This window comes from Salarias fasciatus (genome assembly GCF_902148845.1).
Source record: "Salarias fasciatus chromosome 7 unlocalized genomic scaffold, fSalaFa1.1 super_scaffold_4, whole genome shotgun sequence".
Classification (NCBI taxonomy): domain Eukaryota; kingdom Metazoa; phylum Chordata; class Actinopteri; order Blenniiformes; family Blenniidae; genus Salarias; species Salarias fasciatus.
The window spans coordinates 10,065,036-10,083,866 of NW_021941229.1; the positions used below are offsets into that span (position 1 = coordinate 10,065,036).

An 18,831-nucleotide genomic window follows, 5' to 3' on the forward strand; every position below is an offset into this window, starting at 1 on the left:
CCGGTTTCTAGACACTTCTACCCAGCGAGTTAGCTGCTGCGTTCAGGTGACTGGAGCATGCTGTGGAAAACTGAAATTCGGTCACTTCGAAGGAAGTGTGGATAATTTGCACATATGAACAGCTCTCAGACAGCTATGAACCGGCTCCCATCATTCACGTAAAAGAGCCGTTCAAACGACTCGTTCAGTGAACGTCACAGCTCTACTCCGGAGCTCTGCAGATACAGAGGCCTGAAAGATGGCACAGGGTTAGTGATTTTGAAAAACAACTTCATCATCACAAATTTAAAAAATTCCTGAGAATGTTTTAACACCGCTGTACAAAACGGGATAGGAGTGGAACTTAAAGGTCCTGAACAGAGTCCTTTATTCGGATCTGGAGTGGATTCTCACTAAATTAGATTGTGTTTTTTTTGTTTTTTGTTTTTTATTATTTATCTTTGTCTTTTTCCTGCTTTCTTCCTCTCAGTCTCACTCTGGAAAGAGAAAAGAAACTTCTTTTGAAACTGGACTCAGCATTTATTCAGAAAGATGGAAATTCATCAAATAGTCTCACAATTGTAAAAAGCAAAACAAAAATAGAAGTAAAAATTAATACAGAGGAAACAAGTTGGTAAGACTTTTCAAGTAGAATAAGAAGAAGATCTTTTGTTAGATTCCATGTGTCCATAATGTTCAGGTTCACATCAGCTGGATTGATGAGTTCTATAATGCAGGTAAAAGACGGATGGATGCTGAATTCTGAAGTAACTGAATCGTTTCTCTCTTGTCACACTCCAAAGTCATGTTTAGAAGGTAGAATTAATGAAGCTACAGAGTTCTTGAGAGATGATTGTGTGTTAAATATTAGATATGTGCTGAATCTTGTTTACTGAACTTTCTTCAGACGCTGGTCTCGATGTGAGGGGGGGTCTTATGGTTCATTATCCTGGTCAAGACTTTTTGCTGGTGCTGGTACCTGAACACACAGGAAACAACCATGTGAAGTCACAATGAGGAAGCAACAAATCAAACTGAGGTGTCTGAAATCTTTGGCGCTATCTTGTGGACGAAAAGTGTCACTACACCGTTTTGTTTTAAATCGCTTTGAAAGAGTCAAGTATTTCAATATACAAATGGATGCCTAAAGAAATATTGCAGGGTATTTTATTTTACTCCCTTGATAATGTAAAATAGGTTCAAAAAAAGTGTGAATATTGGTTTATTATATTGTTGAAAAACTGTCAAATAAACTACAGATACCTGAAAACTTTAAAGGGCAACTTCGGTTTTTTGACATCTGGACCTTATTTCTAGGTGTGTGCATGCTCGTATACTCACTCAGACAAACATTGTGCAGCACGGAGTCCTTCAGAAGCTATTTAGATCCAACCGATTAAAGCTGCTGTAGGCAAGATTTTGCTAGTCAATGCTATTTTTCTGTGTTTTCTTTGGATTAAATGTTCGAGTATCCATTGATAATCCTTTAGGAGTGTAGCATAATTGCACTGCCGCGAGGGCGCAGCATTTCCATCTGTCTCTGTTCTGAGCTGAAAAGGAATCTCGACCGCTCCAGGTATCTTTGACCAATCAGAAGAGCCCCTGAGGCTCTAACCGTGATTGGTTGAGGGGCGTTCGTCGCACGTTTGTCTGAGTGAGTATACGAGCATGCACACACCTAGAAATAAGGTCCAGATGTCAAAAAAAATGAAGTTGCCCTTTAAGTGCAGTACCAAGTTATTGCTTTCCTTTGATGAGATTTATCCTGAAGTTATCCTGCGAGAATGATCTGATTGGATGAGAGACATTAAGCTAACAACTGCTTACTTTCACTCAACACCAAAACACTGATCCATGTAATGTACAGTACACTGACATAAAAAAGTGTAAAAGAAATATAATTAAAATCAAACAAAAAAATTTTTTTTTCATTTGTATAAAAAAATGTGTTGACAACATGATTGTTTGAAAAAATATAAAACATATTTATTTAATTTCTATTGCTTTCAACATATAAACAACATAAGAACTCGCACCTACAGTGTTTTATTGAATATCAGCTCAGCTATATTGACCTATCATGTGATGTTTCTCAAGTCAGCATGCGCTCTGTCACTGTGTAATCTCCGTACAGAAACATGATCATTTCCTCGTCAGACTGCATTAACTACTTCTCTTCCAGAAATAAAAATGCAATTACATGACTGGTATCTGGAAAGAAAAAGATTGTGCACTGACTTGCTGATAACCCGTTGTATCTCTGTGTTCTCCTCCTCTGTCAGTTTCAGTAGAACCTGTTCCAGGATGGGAAGCTCCAAGTTCAGATACTGGGCGACCTGAAATAGTTCGATAAACAGAGATACATTCAGAACGCGCAAAGACATATGAAGTGTAAAGTTCTGTAAAACTATCTTTTATGACATATTGATAAATAATATGAATAAAAAGAATGGTTCACTTTATTTACACTCACTTTTACATGCTTTACTTTTCCCTGCTATAGCATGATAAACAGAAGTGTCGAAACTGGAAATCTGTATAATTATATATAATTTCTTTTCATTTTTTCTTGATGATTCTGATAATTATGGAATGAAAGAAACAAGTTTTTCTGTGTCCACTTATAATCTTGTTAAGATGCACATAACATATTTTGTGTAATATTCTTTTTAATTAATATAATATTCAAGCTTAATTGATTTTGCACTCCAAGGTGCTGCACATTTTTTTATGCTAAATTCTGCCATGATTTTGGAATGCTCTCCCATTCGAGACACTCACGTCATTGCTGACTTCCTCCTCATCCTTGTCCATCAAAAAGATCTTCATGGTGTCATCTGATGGTCCCTGAAGGATGCGTTCCCACAGCGGTTGGTCCCTGTCGCTCAGCTTCCTCTTTTCTGGAAACACATCCACACACCACAGCTATGAAGCATTTAGAATTTCTTTTTATTCTCTCTGTTAAAGAGGTCACCCTCTGCCTACCTCCACTCTGGTGAACACAGTACAGTGCAAACTCCTGGGGATCGTTCTCTATCTGTGAGGGTTAGAGTACATATCTCCAGTGAAACATGTTTTTGATAAATGACCTTGGAGTGATGAGCTCTAATCCAGCTCACCTTGAATTTCTGGAGCAGCTGTTTGATGACTTGGTTTGTGGTCATTCTGCTGGAGGTACGAACTTTGGTCGGAGTACCGAAGGACGGTGTGAAGATAGAGGTCTGCAGAAGAGAAGGAGAGATAAATCACCTGCAGTGGGAGGACTGTGTGAGGCGTATTGGAAAACTTGTGTTGGTTTGCTGGAACTTGCTTTGTAGTTATAGAAGTGGCCGTTGATGGAGAAGCGATGCTGCCTCTCTTCCTCCCGTTGAGCTGCCGACTTTTCTCTGCCTCTCCTCCTCCTCTGAACCAAAGAGGCGTCGCTCATGCAGCGAAAGAGGTTGGACTCCACCTCCAGCTCGGGGTTTTTACTCCTCGCTGGGCGCAGGGTGGCTGTCTCATACACAGGCGGGGCTTTGGATTGTAGACGGAGGACACACACAGAAAGTCTCAAATGCAGCTTTACTTTGTGCAACACAACAAAATAAAACAAACATTTCAAGACAGATTGACCAATGTTGTCTGTTAGTGCAATAGATATTGAATGAAGATGGTAGAATTGTGAAATATGCAAATTATGGGGGAATTAACATCAACCTGGCAGAGGCTTGTTGGCTGCAGTTTCTTGTGGCGTCTCAACCATCTCATCTATCTGGTGGAGGTCAATGTATTCTCCCCATCGTGACATACCCCTGAACAAACACAGCCACATCATCGTAAAGTAAATCTGGCATTTTTATGACTAAATTCTCAGCTACTATCTAGTAAAACAAAAATAAATCATTTGCATGTTATATTTGCTTTTTCTGAGTTATGAAGACGATAAAAACACTAACAACCACAATGAAGATGACATATGGGAAATTTCAACCATTCAGATAAAGAGATTTCAGTAACAAATAATATAATAATGGCCAATAATATAATAACGTGCTAATATTGTAATAATAACATATTTGTTTGACTTTCAGGCAAAAAGTTACTGAGCTACCAGTCAAAAATCCTTTGAAAATGGAATAACTAAAGCTAATAATGTAATAATACATAAACAGGGCTGCATTTTCTTTTGGAAATCAAAGATCTATGTGCTGATAGAAAAAACAAGTTCTACTGGGGGAAAAAAAGCCCATTTGACTTCCCTGAGAAGCCTTGATTGTTCAGACATAATGAAAACCAACCTTCTGTTTCCCATGAGACCGACTGGGCTGATGGGGTCGGGTGAGTTCGGAGGAACAAAAGGAAGGATCTGTTTGTCGTCCTGTATTTTCAGCCTGATGGGCCTCCGCACTCCCCAGGAGATATTCAGGAAACCCTCCACCACCACCTCTCCATCTGCCTCCTGTTACAGAGACACACCCCCACACACACCTGCACGGTGTATAATTGCAGTCACGCAGCATTAAAGAGACTAAATTCATTTTAATCCTCAAACATAACTGGAATTCAGCTGTATGTCGTTGTCTCATTTTAGCAATGGACATGTCAACATTGGTGCCTCAGTTTTGGTTAGGTTGGCTAGGCTAGGTCAAATATAACACAACTTCATCAATGTGTTGCTTGACATGATCTAAAATCAATCCTTGCTTGAATTGAAGAACCGTCTTGGTTTAAACCTAAAGAAAACGTCACTTCATGTCATATTTTTCCAGGTTTCTCTTCACATTGTCTCTGTCATAATCACGACAACCACAAGAGGTCACACTAAATCTTATCTTCCCCCTTGAGTCACCTTTATCTTTTTTGGTCTTTTTTGGACTAGCATACAGTCTATGAACATCAACAAAGCAATTTCACGATTAAATCTGGTTAGCTGGAGTTTCAGTCAGCATTTTAAACCTGGTTTCCTTGGTAAAAGTCCAGTTCTTTGTTCCATAACATGTGCTCCTCGAATCTTTGGAATTTTTACATGGCTCCTGTCATTTTCCTCCAACCACTAGAGGGCACCAAGGAATTACCATCAGCAGAGGGGTCTGAAACCTTTCTAATCAAAACCCCTATTTCTGCCCAATTTCCTCCAAATACAATTAATCCACAACCACAAAACAAATTTCACCTTCAAAATCAGAGAAAACACAAACTTACGAGTACATATTCAACAAGCATAGATGTTTGTGTTTTCTCTGTTATAAATGGATTTAAAACTTCTCTATTAGAATAGCAATTAGTAATTATGGAACATTCATTTAATTTTTTTCAAGTTTTTAAAGTATTTTTACTTGAGGTTCTTTTTTCTTTTGCTGAGTTTAATAGTTAGACAACCATTTCAATTGTCGTAACCTTTCCACCTGTGCCCTGTAGTTAAAAATGCAACAGCTGAGTATGTAACCTTGAACACTGAGATGAGAGTCCTTTTGAAATTTTGTCTACTGTGAAGCAAAGACAGACATAATGAAAAAAGATCAAAGGAGCCACAGAGGGGTTAAAGAGCCTCATGTGGTTTCAGGCACAGAGACATCTGCATTAGTGCACAAGATACAAAGCCAGATACTGTCGCTTCAGTAGGATTTGGAGCTACTTTATTCATGAAACCATACCTGTGTATAGCTGAGGTGTAGTTGAGTCTGGTCTTTCAGAAAGCAGTTGTAAGTGCTGAACAGTGAAAGAAACTCGGCTCTGGAATCAAACATTAAAAAAATAAGTGTTTGAAAGCAAGAAATGAAAATACTGTAATATTTTTTAAGCAGAGTTGAGTTTTCAGTCCTCATAGAGAAACTCACCTGGACAGAGCCCTCCCATCCCCTGCCTGGATCACAAGAGGCAGATCTGTTTCATTCATCTCCTCATGAAAACTTCTGCAAAGACATCAACCAAAAACAAACTGCTTGAGCAAATAAGTATGGATGCACACTAAGAGTAAAAGCCATGTTGGATTAAAGGTTGCATAACAGTCCAGTTCTGCATGCCACTAATGCTGTAGCTCTCCAACAAACACCCAATTCTATCAACCTGAAGCAAGGTGCGACATGGAAAATGCAAATATACAACTCACATGGTGCCAAGCCTCCCAAAAATAACCAAATCATTAGTCTTACCTCCTTTAACATTGCAAATCCAAGCTGTCCTCTTTGTCTCTGTCTCTCTCTTCTTCCTGTGCTTTAAATATATCTTTCCAGCGTCTCTCTCTTGCTCTCTCTGAAGGTTTTGTGTTATATTTATCTCTCCCTCGCTCCCTCTCTTTGTCCATCTGGCCATGCCTGCACTGTTTCACTTTCTAATTTTTGTCTCTGAGAGATTTAATGACAGTGCTCCACCCAGAAACCAGTGATGACAGTGTAGACCCGAGAGTTTGTTTATTTGCTGAAAGACACAGACCAGGAACTGCAGTCACAGGCTCGGTTAAAATATCCACGCTGATTGGTTCTCTTGCTTCTTTTTTTTTTTTTTTTTTTTTTTGTCTTCTGGTGTTTCTATGATTGACAGTCAGTCTAATGTGTTTCACTGAGCTTGTTGAAGCTCGTTGTGAACAAGTGAAAAATCTCAAGTATTCAGGTTGGTCATGATTATTGTGAATCACATAAAAGCATGTTTTACTGTTTTCAGACCAGATCCAGAAAAACCCATCAGAAACATCAAAACGCATTGTTTAAAATCTGCACTTTTGTGTCTCTAATTTCCATGTATTAACAAGAAGCGGTTTTCCAATTTGAACAACTTTCTGATGAGCGTCCGTCATAATCACAGTGTGTGATGCAGACAGAATTCACGGATCCGTTCGACATGGGGATGTGTCTGAGTTGGCAGAATTACTTGAGATGAGCTTTAGGTGAAGAAGAGCCACAAATTATATATAATACAAAACAGGACAAACAAATAATGGTTGTGTCGTTTTTGTTTAAATAAGTACCAGAACTTCAACTACAAACTTTTCTCATCTTTTTACTTCTCTTGTGCCAGAGCATCAAAAGGGTCTTTCAAGTCTTGACTTGAAAAGATTTTAAGTTCCCCAAGAGCTCATGATCTGTGTGTGTGTGTGTGTGTGTGTGTGTGTGTGTGTGTGTGTGTGTGTGTGTGTGTGTGTGTGTGTGTGTGTGTGTGTGTGTGTGTGTTCTTGTATTTCTATCCTTGTCGGGGCCAAATGTCCCCACAAGGATAGCAAAACGTGGAACGACGTGCCTTGTGGGGACCTTTTTCCGGTCCTAAGTAGGAGAAACAGTGTTTTCTTGACCATGTTGTTGTTACTGAAAAAAGTAAAAGTGCAAAAACATTTCTTTAGGGTTAGGCTTTGTTGTGGTGTGGGTTAGGGTTAGGGTAAGGGTCAGGGTTAGGGGCTAGACATGAATGGGAGTCAATGGACGGTCCCCACAAGGATAGAAATACAAGACTGGGCGTGTGTGTGTGTGTGTATGTTCAATAGTGAAGCTTTTATTAGTCTATTGACCATATTTGGTAACGTCTGCATTTCTTCCTTTTCGCTGTAAAACTAAGAATGCTAAGCTCATTATGATATTGCTGATATTGATAAACCTGTAGCTTGTGAAGGATTGTAAAAATGAATGAAAAATAAGGAAAGAGCTTCACTTAATACAACAATAAAATCCTTTGTTTTTGAACCGTGATACCACAGTTGATCTCATAAATTCTGCATTTAAAATGACAAAAATAAATCTTCACTGCATCCAAAAAGTTACATTTAGGCTTTTTGTTATTTCATATAAAAGTTAACATTACTCATTAATGTAACAAATACGGGAAAAACAGTATAACCTCACATATCCTCAATATCACTTTTTTCTAAAACAAACTCAGAAACAATTCCAAAACGTTGTGAAAGGTTCAGAATCAGCCAGCTGACATGTTTAAAATGTCATCTGCTTTTGTTTTGCTCTGCTTTTGAGTAACTCATACAATTTTGATGGCATTTCATGGGATTTCCAGCCACTTTAATAAGTAGCTTCATGACCTTTTCTTTCGGAACAGATTTTATAGAACCGTGATTCACGGCGACTTCCCACTGAGTTTCTGAAACATTTCCACCTCTTCCCGTGTCAGGTGTTGGTAATCCTGTCTGGAGCGTGAACAGAAGCCGCTCTGACGTCGCGCAGCAAAGTCCACGCTTCTCTTTTCTTTCATTGCCAGCTGTCATCAGGAAAAAGTTGGCCAGAGGGAAAAAAGCCAAGGTACACTGACACGCCCTGCTCCTCCCCTTTCTGCTGGCGTCCTACAAGCCACCCCCACCGACTCTCCACTCCTTTCTGTCATTCTGCTGTCTCTATGTGGCACTTTCTCTTTCACAAGCAACAGATTCTGTCGTTTTGTATCGCTTGTTGACATTTGTTTCTTGGGATTCTCCATTGTGAATAAAAGCAATTACCACTTGGTTTTTAAACGCTGAGCTTCTTTAGGTTATGATTCAGAGACTACATGACATGAGTGTGCAGCTCTGATTCATTCTGGTCGGGAGAACTTAGTGTCCACAAATGTGGTAAACAAAAAAAAACAGCTTACTAAAAGTATTCAATCATTAAGTTTCATTATAAAATAAAGACTTGTATACATTAGTGTAATAATGAGGAGTAATAGTAATGTCATAAATATCCTTTCCATTCTGTCAAACATTTCTAGTTTCCAAAAAGGCAGTTCAGTCGAACATAAAATCTACTGCTTATAAAAGGAAAATGACGAACATGACATGAGTTCCTACCTGGAGAGCAAATCCTTTAATAACTGAAGCGCTCCATGCGTGAGGTCTGGTGTGTGCGTCTGCGTGCCTTGTTTGTGTTCATAGGTCCAGAGTACAGTTTGTATGGTGGGAGGGGAACCCGGGGAGTGCACGCACACACACACGCACACGCACACGCACGCACGCACACACACACACGCACGCTCACACACACACACACACACACACACACACACACACACACACCACATTCACCGTGGCAGCAGCAGCAGCTGGTTAGTTATTACAGAACACGTTGAGACAGAGTTGCGAGGGAGTGGCTGACTGACACCAGATATGACTCCTCTTTAGTGTGTGTGTGTGTGTGTGTGTGTGTGTGTGTGTGTGTGTGTGTGAGAGAGAGAGAGAGAGAGAGAGAGAGAGAGAGAGAGAGAGAGAGAGGCCACACATAACTGAGGGTTACCAGCTTAATGGATCCAAATTGAAAGTTGTCAAAGCTCTCGTCTCGACTGAAAGTTTATTGATGCCAATAAACACTGACAGTCTCCAAAACAAAGAATTCTTTTTACCTAATTTTGAATAACATTATTATTATTGGTGCACTCAGATGGTCTGTTAGATTATATAAAGTATAAAGTATTTCTTTGATATTGATCATGTTTGCACAACAATCAGCTTTTAGAAACACCGCCATATTACCATTTTACTTTTTGATTGCTTTGATTTTCCAAATGTTGGTAGACGCACCAACTTTAACCAACATATTGAAGCTCAGAGGCCAGAAAACTGAAAGCAGTCAGTTTCCCAGGTTTACTCCTAATTCCAGAAAGCGCCTCTGCATACTCAGTATTGAGTCTGACAAACTCTGAGCTAATTGTGATCTCTGTCGTCCACCTTCTGTTGGTCCAGGAACCACTGACTGACCATCCCGTCCAATCCATCATTATTTATGAAGCGCTACGACAGAGCTGCTTGGTGGATCCTGTCAGCAGATGGAGTCAGAGTGTCAGCTCTCATGCAGTCCTGACTCACTGAGTCACGGCTTCCTGGAAGAGGAGTGCTGGACTTGTCTGTTACTACTTCCTTGAGTGTGGTTGAAAGACGCTGGCTGTGTTTGAGCTAAAAAACCGGGGAGAAAAGAAGCCGATCCATAGTCTGGCCGACAGCATCATCTAGTGGAGTGAACCTAATAGTGGAAAGTCTTGTGTTGCTGCTGGAATGAGACATATTGAGAGTCACAGGAATGAGTCTGAAACCAAAGAATTATGTCACAATTGAGCATATTCAGTTCACCTAAAAGCCTTTTTGGTTAGATGCATGAAGTCTAGTGTCAAGAAAGGCTGAAAGGATTCTTGTATTAGAAAACACTAAAAAGTGGATAAATTAAACCATAAATGCTGCTTTTAGCAAATTATTCTAATGAGTAAATGAGAAGTGAGAAATGTCCCTATACCTCACCCAATATGTGATATATGATAGGTGGCATTAAAAACACCAGTAGTTTCACATGTTCAGTATAATATTTATCCATAACAATGACTTTCTTTCATGTTTTTTTTCCTTATGTGGGTAATGACAACGTATTTTTTCAATTTTCTGCAGATTTACATTTGCTGAACTATTGTTTTCTTGAATCATTTGAACTATCCCAATGTGGAAATAGGTCTTTCGCATCTGATAATCTTCTGAATTCTGAGCTGTGTGAATGCACCTTCTCTGTATTTATTCAGTTTTGGGAATTTTAGGGTACCTCTCAGGCCTCATTTCCACAATGCAGTTTCAAGTGAAAACTCTTAGTTTTTGTTTTTTTTGGTCTCAGAAAAGTTTGGTGTTTTCATGGGAACATTTTGAAAATGATGTACTACATCTACAACAAAATGACAGGAACACTGAAAACACAGTAGTTCGTGTAAACAGTGTGCATCAGAAAAGAAAGCAGGCTGGAAGTTGGAAGCTAAGTACTTAAATTGTTGAATTTCGGCCTTTGAATGCAGAAAAACTGCTGTTTACATGAACAATTCGCTTCTCTATAGAGCTGTAGTGCTATCAGAGACACATGCAGTATATGAACGTATTTAAAGCGTCTTGATTCTCTAAGTAAGAACAGGCACATGCGACATCATTGTTGTTGGACTATAATTCAAAACCATAATCCAGCACAAAGCTTCCTTTCATGTTTGAATAGTCAAACTGAATCCTAATCAATCCAGATCCAGACGACAGTCTCCAAGCTTCACTTCTGATGGAGCACAATGGTGAAGGCCGTCCACGGCAGAACGGATAAGCAGCAAACCGGCAGAAATGCCATTCCTTTCCTAAAATAAAACTGGACATACAGGCCGGCAGGCAACAGGTGGAAACAAAGGCAGCCCTCTGGACTGAGTGTATTTTGAGGTGTGTGTTTGTCAAAATGTTAAGTAGTGAGATGAAATATGCCGGTTTGTGAAAATGCAGAAAGACTTGCGATGTGTTACATCCTTAACATGCACTGTTAATGTTTATCTACACTGGGGCTACGAATCGTCATCGAATGAGCATTATGTGCTGCATCCTGATGGTCCTTTTTTGTTTTTATTTTTTCTGGATATAAGTTCATATAGGTTTTACCTAATAGTTTGAATAAACATCCAATTGAAGAAAAGGGAAATTTCTATTCAATATAAAAAAGTTTTTGCTATTTTGGTTCTCACATCGTTAGTAAATCAGCATAAAAACAAAGGTGGAGGAGGTACGCTCTGAATCCAGCTCTGGATTATCAGTGTTGTCTCGGGTTTTTGATCAGAAACAGCGAGCGCTGGAGCCATCGGAGCCGAGAGCACGGCTACAGAATCTGAGTGACTGTACATGAGGACAGCAAGCAGCTGCCGCTGTCCATCACAGAGTGAAAACACACACACACACACACACACTCACCCAGACACAGTATGACCGCGTAGCTTCGTGCTGAGAGCTCATGGCTGTCGCTGGCTGCGGCACACGCAGACGCACACAGCGAAGACACACGTGAACTGACAACATCTCCTCAACCCGCCGACATGGGAATCTAACCCTCAACCTGCACTGAGACCAGTCCAACAGATTTGTTGAGAGTCAGGATGGAGACCGTGGGACGTGTTCTCGTCTTTCTGCTGGTTTTGGTCACCTCGAGTTACGGCATACAGAGAGGTGAGTCGAGGCTCTCTTACACAAGAGCCCGTGTAAAAGCTTCTTGTGCAGCGAACAGGAGTTAGACTTAGGAAAACAGTACGAACTTCACTGTGTTTTTTAAGAACAGTATTCTATTGTGTCTTAATAGCTTTCAAACTGTGAATGTGATCAACAGAATAAGTTTCACCTTATGAAAGGATGCATAGGTCAAAGATCAGTGAAAAGCAGAGGAGCATCCTTCTATTTTAGTGTGTATTTTACATTGTGTCTTCCTAAAAGAGCACACAGCTTAAGTATTTCCCACATACCGCAATCACCTGTTTCCAATCGCACATCCTGCAGGGAAAAGGAGAAGGTGTTTATAGGCCAACGCAGTGTAAATCTGACTAAATCTATATCCTTCCTACGCTGACAGTATATCCTCTCCGCAGCAAAGGTGCGAAAGGTGGTTGGGAAGCATCTTATTTCTCTAATATGCCATGTCTCATTATGATTTGGACCACTCTGCCACACAGCTACTGGGGATCAAACATGACCGGGACCTGCTGTTGAACCGGGCAGGTTCAGATGTGGCTTCGGTTTCGGGACACGTGAGACGGGGATCAGATCGGATTCTGGCACCAGGCATGGGCCTGCATAGCAAACTACAGACGTGTATATTGAACAAGCACACACATGCAGCTATGCATGCTGCGTAGGCTATGGGCCTGCAGAAGCAGGTGGTCCAGATGCTGGAGCTTCTGGTGTGTGAGAGATACTGTAACAACGTTAGCTGCTGGATGTTGGACGGGTAGGGTTGGGAGCTCCAGACAGTCTCTCCTTATGAATGATATCTGAGGAATCACAAGGCTGAAATGCATGTAGAGCCCATCTTTTTGGTTTTTATGCATGGTTTGGCGATATGAAAAAGAATATATTCAGGATCAGATATAAATGGAGTATCTTCAATGCAAAGTTGGTTTGATTACCATCCATGTAAGTTTATATATCAGTACAACAGGAAACAAAGATAATTTGCATTGTGCCTTAACATAAAAGTTTTTTCATTGCCCTCTACAGGGCAGGATGCAAATAACTAAGATTACAAGAGACATTCAGCCCTTGTTGAACAAACTTCAGTAATAGTAGACAAGTGCAGCCCCACCAGGATGCAGTAACTTAAGAAACCAAAGGAGGGAACGTTTCCAACAGGAATGCTTGAAGATGTTTTTGCAGAATATCTAACTTTTCTATTCATGATCAAAAGGAACAAGAGGAGTTTGAAAGTCAGATTTCTTTAATGAAAAAGTCGATTTCTATCACTGAATATAATACGAATTTAATGAAAACGCTTTGTAACAAGGGCTGTAGAGTGAAGAGAATAAAGAATCAGACAAAAGAAAATATTGGACGAAGAGATTTATTCATAAACACAATGGTCAAAATTTGAGCTGGTGAACGCAATTATCACTCCATGTAAGCTGGAGTAGCACCAGACCATCAAACCTCTGAAAATGGTGTGTCAGTTCAGAAAAGAAAAAGGTTGGGAGCCAGTGGTTTGGAAAATGCACAGAAATATTTGATATAATGAGCTGCCTATATAGATACCCATGAGTGTCAAGTGGAAGGCAGTGGCAGGCTTGTAAAAGGACTGACCCACCAGCAACTGATCATTACATACATTTCTGAAAGGACGTCTGTAAAGTAACAGTTGCTCCCTCTTCTAAACATTAATAATAAAGGCCAATTATATGAAAAATGTGACAATTTCAAACCAATACGTTTATGGTATTGCATGCGTCCCATACAGTAACTTTCATTTGAGGATTTCCCAGTCACCCCCTTAGGGCCAGTCAAGCAGAGCTAAAAGGCCGTATATGGCCCCCAGGCCTTATGTTGCCCACAACTGCTGTAACATAAATGTGGAAACAGCAAAGTCCTCTGAATACTTAAATACATTTCTCTAACTAGTGCAGCATTGATCATGCATTTTCACTGATATCAGTCCTTGAATCCAAGTTTTTAAATAGGAGAGAGGGAGATTTTATTCTCCCCGGTGTGAGAGTGATGCAGTAAAGGAAAGAACATTCTGACCGGAAGAAGAACAGATCCCTCTGAGCTCCCAGCAAATCACATCAAGAACATTAAATTACACAAATTGTAACTTTTGAACCGTTATAAATCAAACTCAAGTTTGCTTTAGGAGTTTTCCAGAAGGTATCGAGCTTTCTGCCCTCAGTTGAATCACATGCTGTCATGATCTGTACGCCGTTAGACCCAGATGCAGAGAGGTCAGACCAGGGTAAACGTTTGATCAAGTTTAATGAAGACAAGGGTGATCAAAAACGGCTGCTGCCTGGTGGAGGCGTCAAAGATTTCTCAGTTTTGTTCCGACGAAAAAATCCCTTTCAGAACTTGGCAGAGCAGGAGAATCCGTCTGCAGCAGCAAAGGTGCCTGGAGAAGATAACGATCCCACAAGGAACAGGTGGCAGAGAGAGGTTAATAAAGGCAGACAGAGTGGCAGTCCCCAGGTGGATGCAATCAGCAATCAGACGGACCCAGGGGAGCCTGGGACTGCCCGCTGCCTGCCTGAACAGAATCCTGACACATACTCTCCCTTTGCATTGCAAGCCCAGTTTGGATAAACAGATACAAACAATGGATGAATGATTCTGAACGTCACTTTAATATCAACCTCTGTGCAACCAAAATTTTGTTCTGCAAAAAGCAGAATTATAATTAAACATCATACATTGTACCTGTGATTTTGAGAGTTATCAAAACGGTCTTAAAGTCACCTATTTGTCCATGCTTCCAGTTAACTGGAAATAGTATGGTAAAAGTGAAGTTTAAGTTGCTGTAACATTTACTATGATAGAAAAAAACAACCATCTACATAGATAGCGATCACTGGTTTTGTGAGCCTATTTAACAGGCTCAAGTGTTGCAAAAGCTTGTTGTTATAGGAGATATATGCATACCGTATATTTTTATTGTGTCGTCTCTTTGTGGTGGTTTCGTTTCGAGGCGTGGGTCAAGTGTGCAAAGTTAAGACAGAGGCCACTAATGCTAAAAGTTTGTCTTTCGTGTGTTCTTCCTGTGTGCACAAACTTTGACAAGGTGGGTCGTGTTAAACTTAAAATGGGTACAGACAAGCAATTAAAATGTATTTTTACTATTAATGCAAAATGGGTGAAATAGCCCAATGCAGCTTGTAGCTCTTTAGGATGAATTTACAATGAAGGATCAAATGTATTGTTAAAGGCAGTGTTGTGAGCTAAAAGTTTGTCCAGTAATGCCCAGCATGTTTTTGTGAAGTGATCCACGATAAACAACAGAGCAGCCTTCAGCAGACGGCTGCTTCCTCCAACCCCAGAACAAATCCATTTCTGCATTTGTTCTCATTCTGACCATAATGAAAGCCTGAAGTGAAGAAACCTTGTCTCCGCTCGGCATGATAGCATCACGGCAGGCCTGAGTTTGTTTGTGGGGCGTAGAGAGAGAATACTGTTTGCAATTTGACTCTCGGTATGGAAAAAAAGCTGGAGGATGAACTGTAAACCAGAGGTTAAACGTTCCAGGCTCAGAACGGGAATGAAAAGGTTCACAGGGACTCAAAATAGAGATGCTAAAGAGAGCTAAACATCTTGAAAAACAAGCATCTAGGCTGATGCTACAGGAAGTGTTTTGGGACAATGACAAATATGATGAAGTGAGGAGAAGCTCTGAAAGGCTTGCAGAAGGAATATGAAGTGCTTGGATAAAAAGGTTTGAGCCCTTTTGAAGTCGGTTCAGTGAAGTAAGCCTTTTGTAAATCCACTGACTCACCTGTGGTAAACGCGGCTGACTCGTTCCTGTTGTTTATGCTCAGCCCCCCGCTTTATGACTAACTTGTGTTAACTTTAGGGGCTCACCCTTGATGGACTCGTACTAAAAACAACCCTGGTAACTATTGTATCAAATGGGTTTGTTGTGTTTAGGAAGGCCTGATTTACTGCGGGGAGTGCCAAACGGATTTTAATTCAGGGACCACATAGAACAAAGGGCACAAATAAACTCAGAATGTAGCAGACGACTTCTGCTGGGAGGCATTTCCTCAGCTGCACCCCCACCAGTTTTATTTGCAGAAATGTTATTATAGTCTCTTTTGTTATTCTTCTTAGTTTTTTTTTTTACCATCTTTTCTTGATTTCTTCTGTTAAAAAAAAAAATCCCTGTTTCTGTTAAAATTCTCTCATCTACAAAGTCATGAAGCATTTCTGTAAAAAAATTATCACAGGTCTTTATTTCAGGTAACGTCACTACCTCGTGGTTCTGAACTCGGTGTTATAGGATAGACACACTCAACATTTGATTCAGCATCACAGTCCCTAAATAACCCTGCATTATATAATCACTAACACGGCAGTTTCCCCTCTGAAACTAAATGACACATTTTAGCTTTCTATCAGAAGATTCACATCGTCCATCATTACACTAAGTTGGTCTTACGTGGCTCTTTTGCTCAAGGCTTCACAGGAAATATTCCCTTATTTCATTGTGAGGATGTCTGGCTTTTTTTGCTTTCCATAATTGATGCGAAGAGGCACAAAATATGGTTTAAAATGAGCAAAACTGGAGACGTAAACAGCAAAGCACACTGAACGGTGATAAAATAGCTTCATATGTTCACTTCCTGCTGACGGCATCCGAGGACTTTCTCGAAACAGACATTTATAGCGCGACAGTTATTGTTGACGCGCTCACGCACACACGCACACACACACACACACACACACACACACACACACACACATACAAAACTAAAAACAAGCCAAAGGGAGTGATAGTGAAACTGTTTGAGTTGGATCAAGGTTTTGTGTGAAGCAGTAAAACAAGCACGATGTGACCTCTTTAACAGTGTTATATCATATCCATGTCCAAACAACCTCTTTTTTTTTCCTTGATTCCAGAAACAAGAACTTTGCTCTAAACAATGAGTCACAGGTCTTCAGACTTCGCATGTAACCCATCTGTCCGGACATATTGTTGGCAGTCGAAAGTAACTGAAGAAAGAAACACACTCTCCAAACATATATCAGCCTGAAGGTTAAAATTGTGTCCCCTCGATTGTCTTCCCCCCCCCCCTCAGCCTTCGAGCTGCACATGCTATGGGACAGGCAAACCCTCAGGTTTTTCTTGCTGCTCAGACCGTTTTGGAAACCACAAGCCAGTGGTGTGTGAATGCAAACAACAACCCTTACAGTAGTTGGACGAAAATAAGAGCGCACACATCAGTCCGGCTTCAAAGGAGATATTTCCAGCTCACTCTGACCTCGTGGGACCTTGGTTTAAGTTATATTTCCAGGTTTAAAACCCAGGTCAGAACTTTATGCTGGGGCTCAGCCGTTCAGCAGCAGCAGTAGTCACCAAAGCTGATGAGGCTGCTTTCTTTTTAAGCCATTTCTGTTGTGAAATCCTATTTTTCATAGGAAACAAAACAGGAACAGGGTTTCATCCCCTCCTCTCGTTCCTCTGTTGTCTCACTTTATTCCCTACTTTGTTTTCTGTTTTCCCTCCTCCTCTTTTTAGTTCACACAAAGTTTAAAGAAACCCTCGTGTCTCTGATGTGAATCCATATGTAAACAGCTGCAGCCTCACTCCTGTGCTACCGCTGTCTTCATCCATCAATGGTCCCCTTAAACAATCTTACATACTCACCAAGTGCACAGAAAATGCTGATATTGACCATACTTAGAATCCCTCACGTCAGTTCGTCCAACAGCTCCTATGACTAACTGTAAAGGTAAAGTAAATATTGATCAAATCGTTACTCTGCGTTGTAGAGGAGCTGGTGTTTCTAATAATTTCCCTCCTCAGCACGCACACAGCTGGTAATTTATCCTCCATTGTCTCCTCAAACAGATGGCCTCTGTTTGAAACAAAGTGAACAATGTGTCTGTACGATGGAAAGAGGCTTCAGACGAAGACAGAGTTCTTGTTTTAGCGACAGTTTGAGTAATTAACAAGGGCAATTAACAAATATTTTTTATTGTTCTAACTTTTATATCAGGCCCATGTGGTAGTGTAGTGTGGTACCATTAGTTTTCATGGTCTTCAATACTTTCGAAGATTCCGTACAAAGCTGGAAACTGTAAGCAGTGACACTAAATTTCCACTAGGTGTGGATGGAACTTGAATATATTCAGGCTGCAAAGTCTCATAATTTGCAAGAGAAGCTACCTTCCAACTGCTGACCTGAGAAACAGAATGTTGTTTATTTGTACCGCTGATACAAGATGGTCGGCCAAAGCCAAGACTATTGTTCTCTGCAGTAAAGTAATTGAACTGTTTTGTATTGTTTCTGAATTATCAATATTATTATTTAACAGTTCTTTATTACGAGGAATAACCCCTTGAGATAAGTTATCTCGTTTTCGAGGGGATCCTCAGATTCATAACAACATAAAGAGCAGAGCAGCGTAACAAAATACAAGATAGCAAAATTACATATACATATGAAGAAAAGATAAAATATATACACATAAATAATAAGAAAAGACAAACAAAACAAAACAAAACAAAATAAAAGTAATAATAAAAAAATAATAATAAAAAGAGACAATAAGAAAAAACGTAACAGCACACGCACACACATACACACAAACCAGCTCTGAATGTTCACCTCTCTCCACCCATCAAAGTCAGCACAGCGTAGTCAAACATAGTCAAAACACAACATCACAACAAAAATTTAAATCACGTGAACCTTTTCGTTTATGGTCGAAAGCAAAGTAATTACAACAAAAGTTAAAAATCAGTAAAGTCATTTATGGTCGTTCGAGCAAACTAGAAACAATGGCAAGTATTTTGAAGATGTGTTAATCGAGCACTATGGAATGAAGTTAATGAAGTTATAGAACGAATAGATACAGAAAGATTGTTCCAGTCATTATGAGCCCTAACACAGAATGCGTGTTTACCTACTTCACGCTTAACTCTTGGAACAATAAAGAACATTTGTTCA

General features: G+C 40.0%; 2 protein-coding genes across 3 annotated transcripts in view; one reads left to right on the forward strand and one right to left on the reverse strand.

The window, feature by feature from the left end:
- Positions 1–349: 349 nt before the first annotated feature.
- Positions 350–8,821, reverse strand: rassf6 (Ras association domain family member 6). Of its 2 annotated transcripts, none has more exons than XM_030084594.1 (11): positions 8,720–8,821; positions 5,796–5,870; positions 5,613–5,691; positions 4,257–4,417; positions 3,676–3,770; positions 3,290–3,492; positions 3,099–3,200; positions 2,965–3,016; positions 2,761–2,879; positions 2,218–2,315; positions 350–958 (listed from the first exon to the last, which is right to left on the reverse strand). In XM_030084594.1, the coding sequence occupies exons 2-11, from the start codon at positions 5,852–5,854 to the stop codon at positions 883–885; spliced, it is 1,044 nt and encodes a 347-aa protein (XP_029940454.1). In that variant the 5' UTR covers positions 5,855–5,870; positions 8,720–8,821; the 3' UTR covers positions 350–882. The 2 variants fall into 2 exon arrangements, with proteins under 2 accessions (XP_029940454.1, XP_029940455.1); XM_030084595.1 differs by lacking the exon at positions 8,720–8,821 and adding an exon at positions 6,111–6,578.
- A 2,972-nt stretch (positions 8,822–11,793) lies between these two features.
- Positions 11,794–18,831, forward strand: part of musk (muscle, skeletal, receptor tyrosine kinase) — a 32,446-nt gene continuing 25,408 nt past the window's right edge. The window contains exon 1 of the mRNA XM_030085603.1: positions 11,794–11,863. Within this exon, the coding sequence (XP_029941463.1) occupies positions 11,794–11,863 (70 nt within the window). The remainder of the gene's footprint in view (positions 11,864–18,831) is intronic.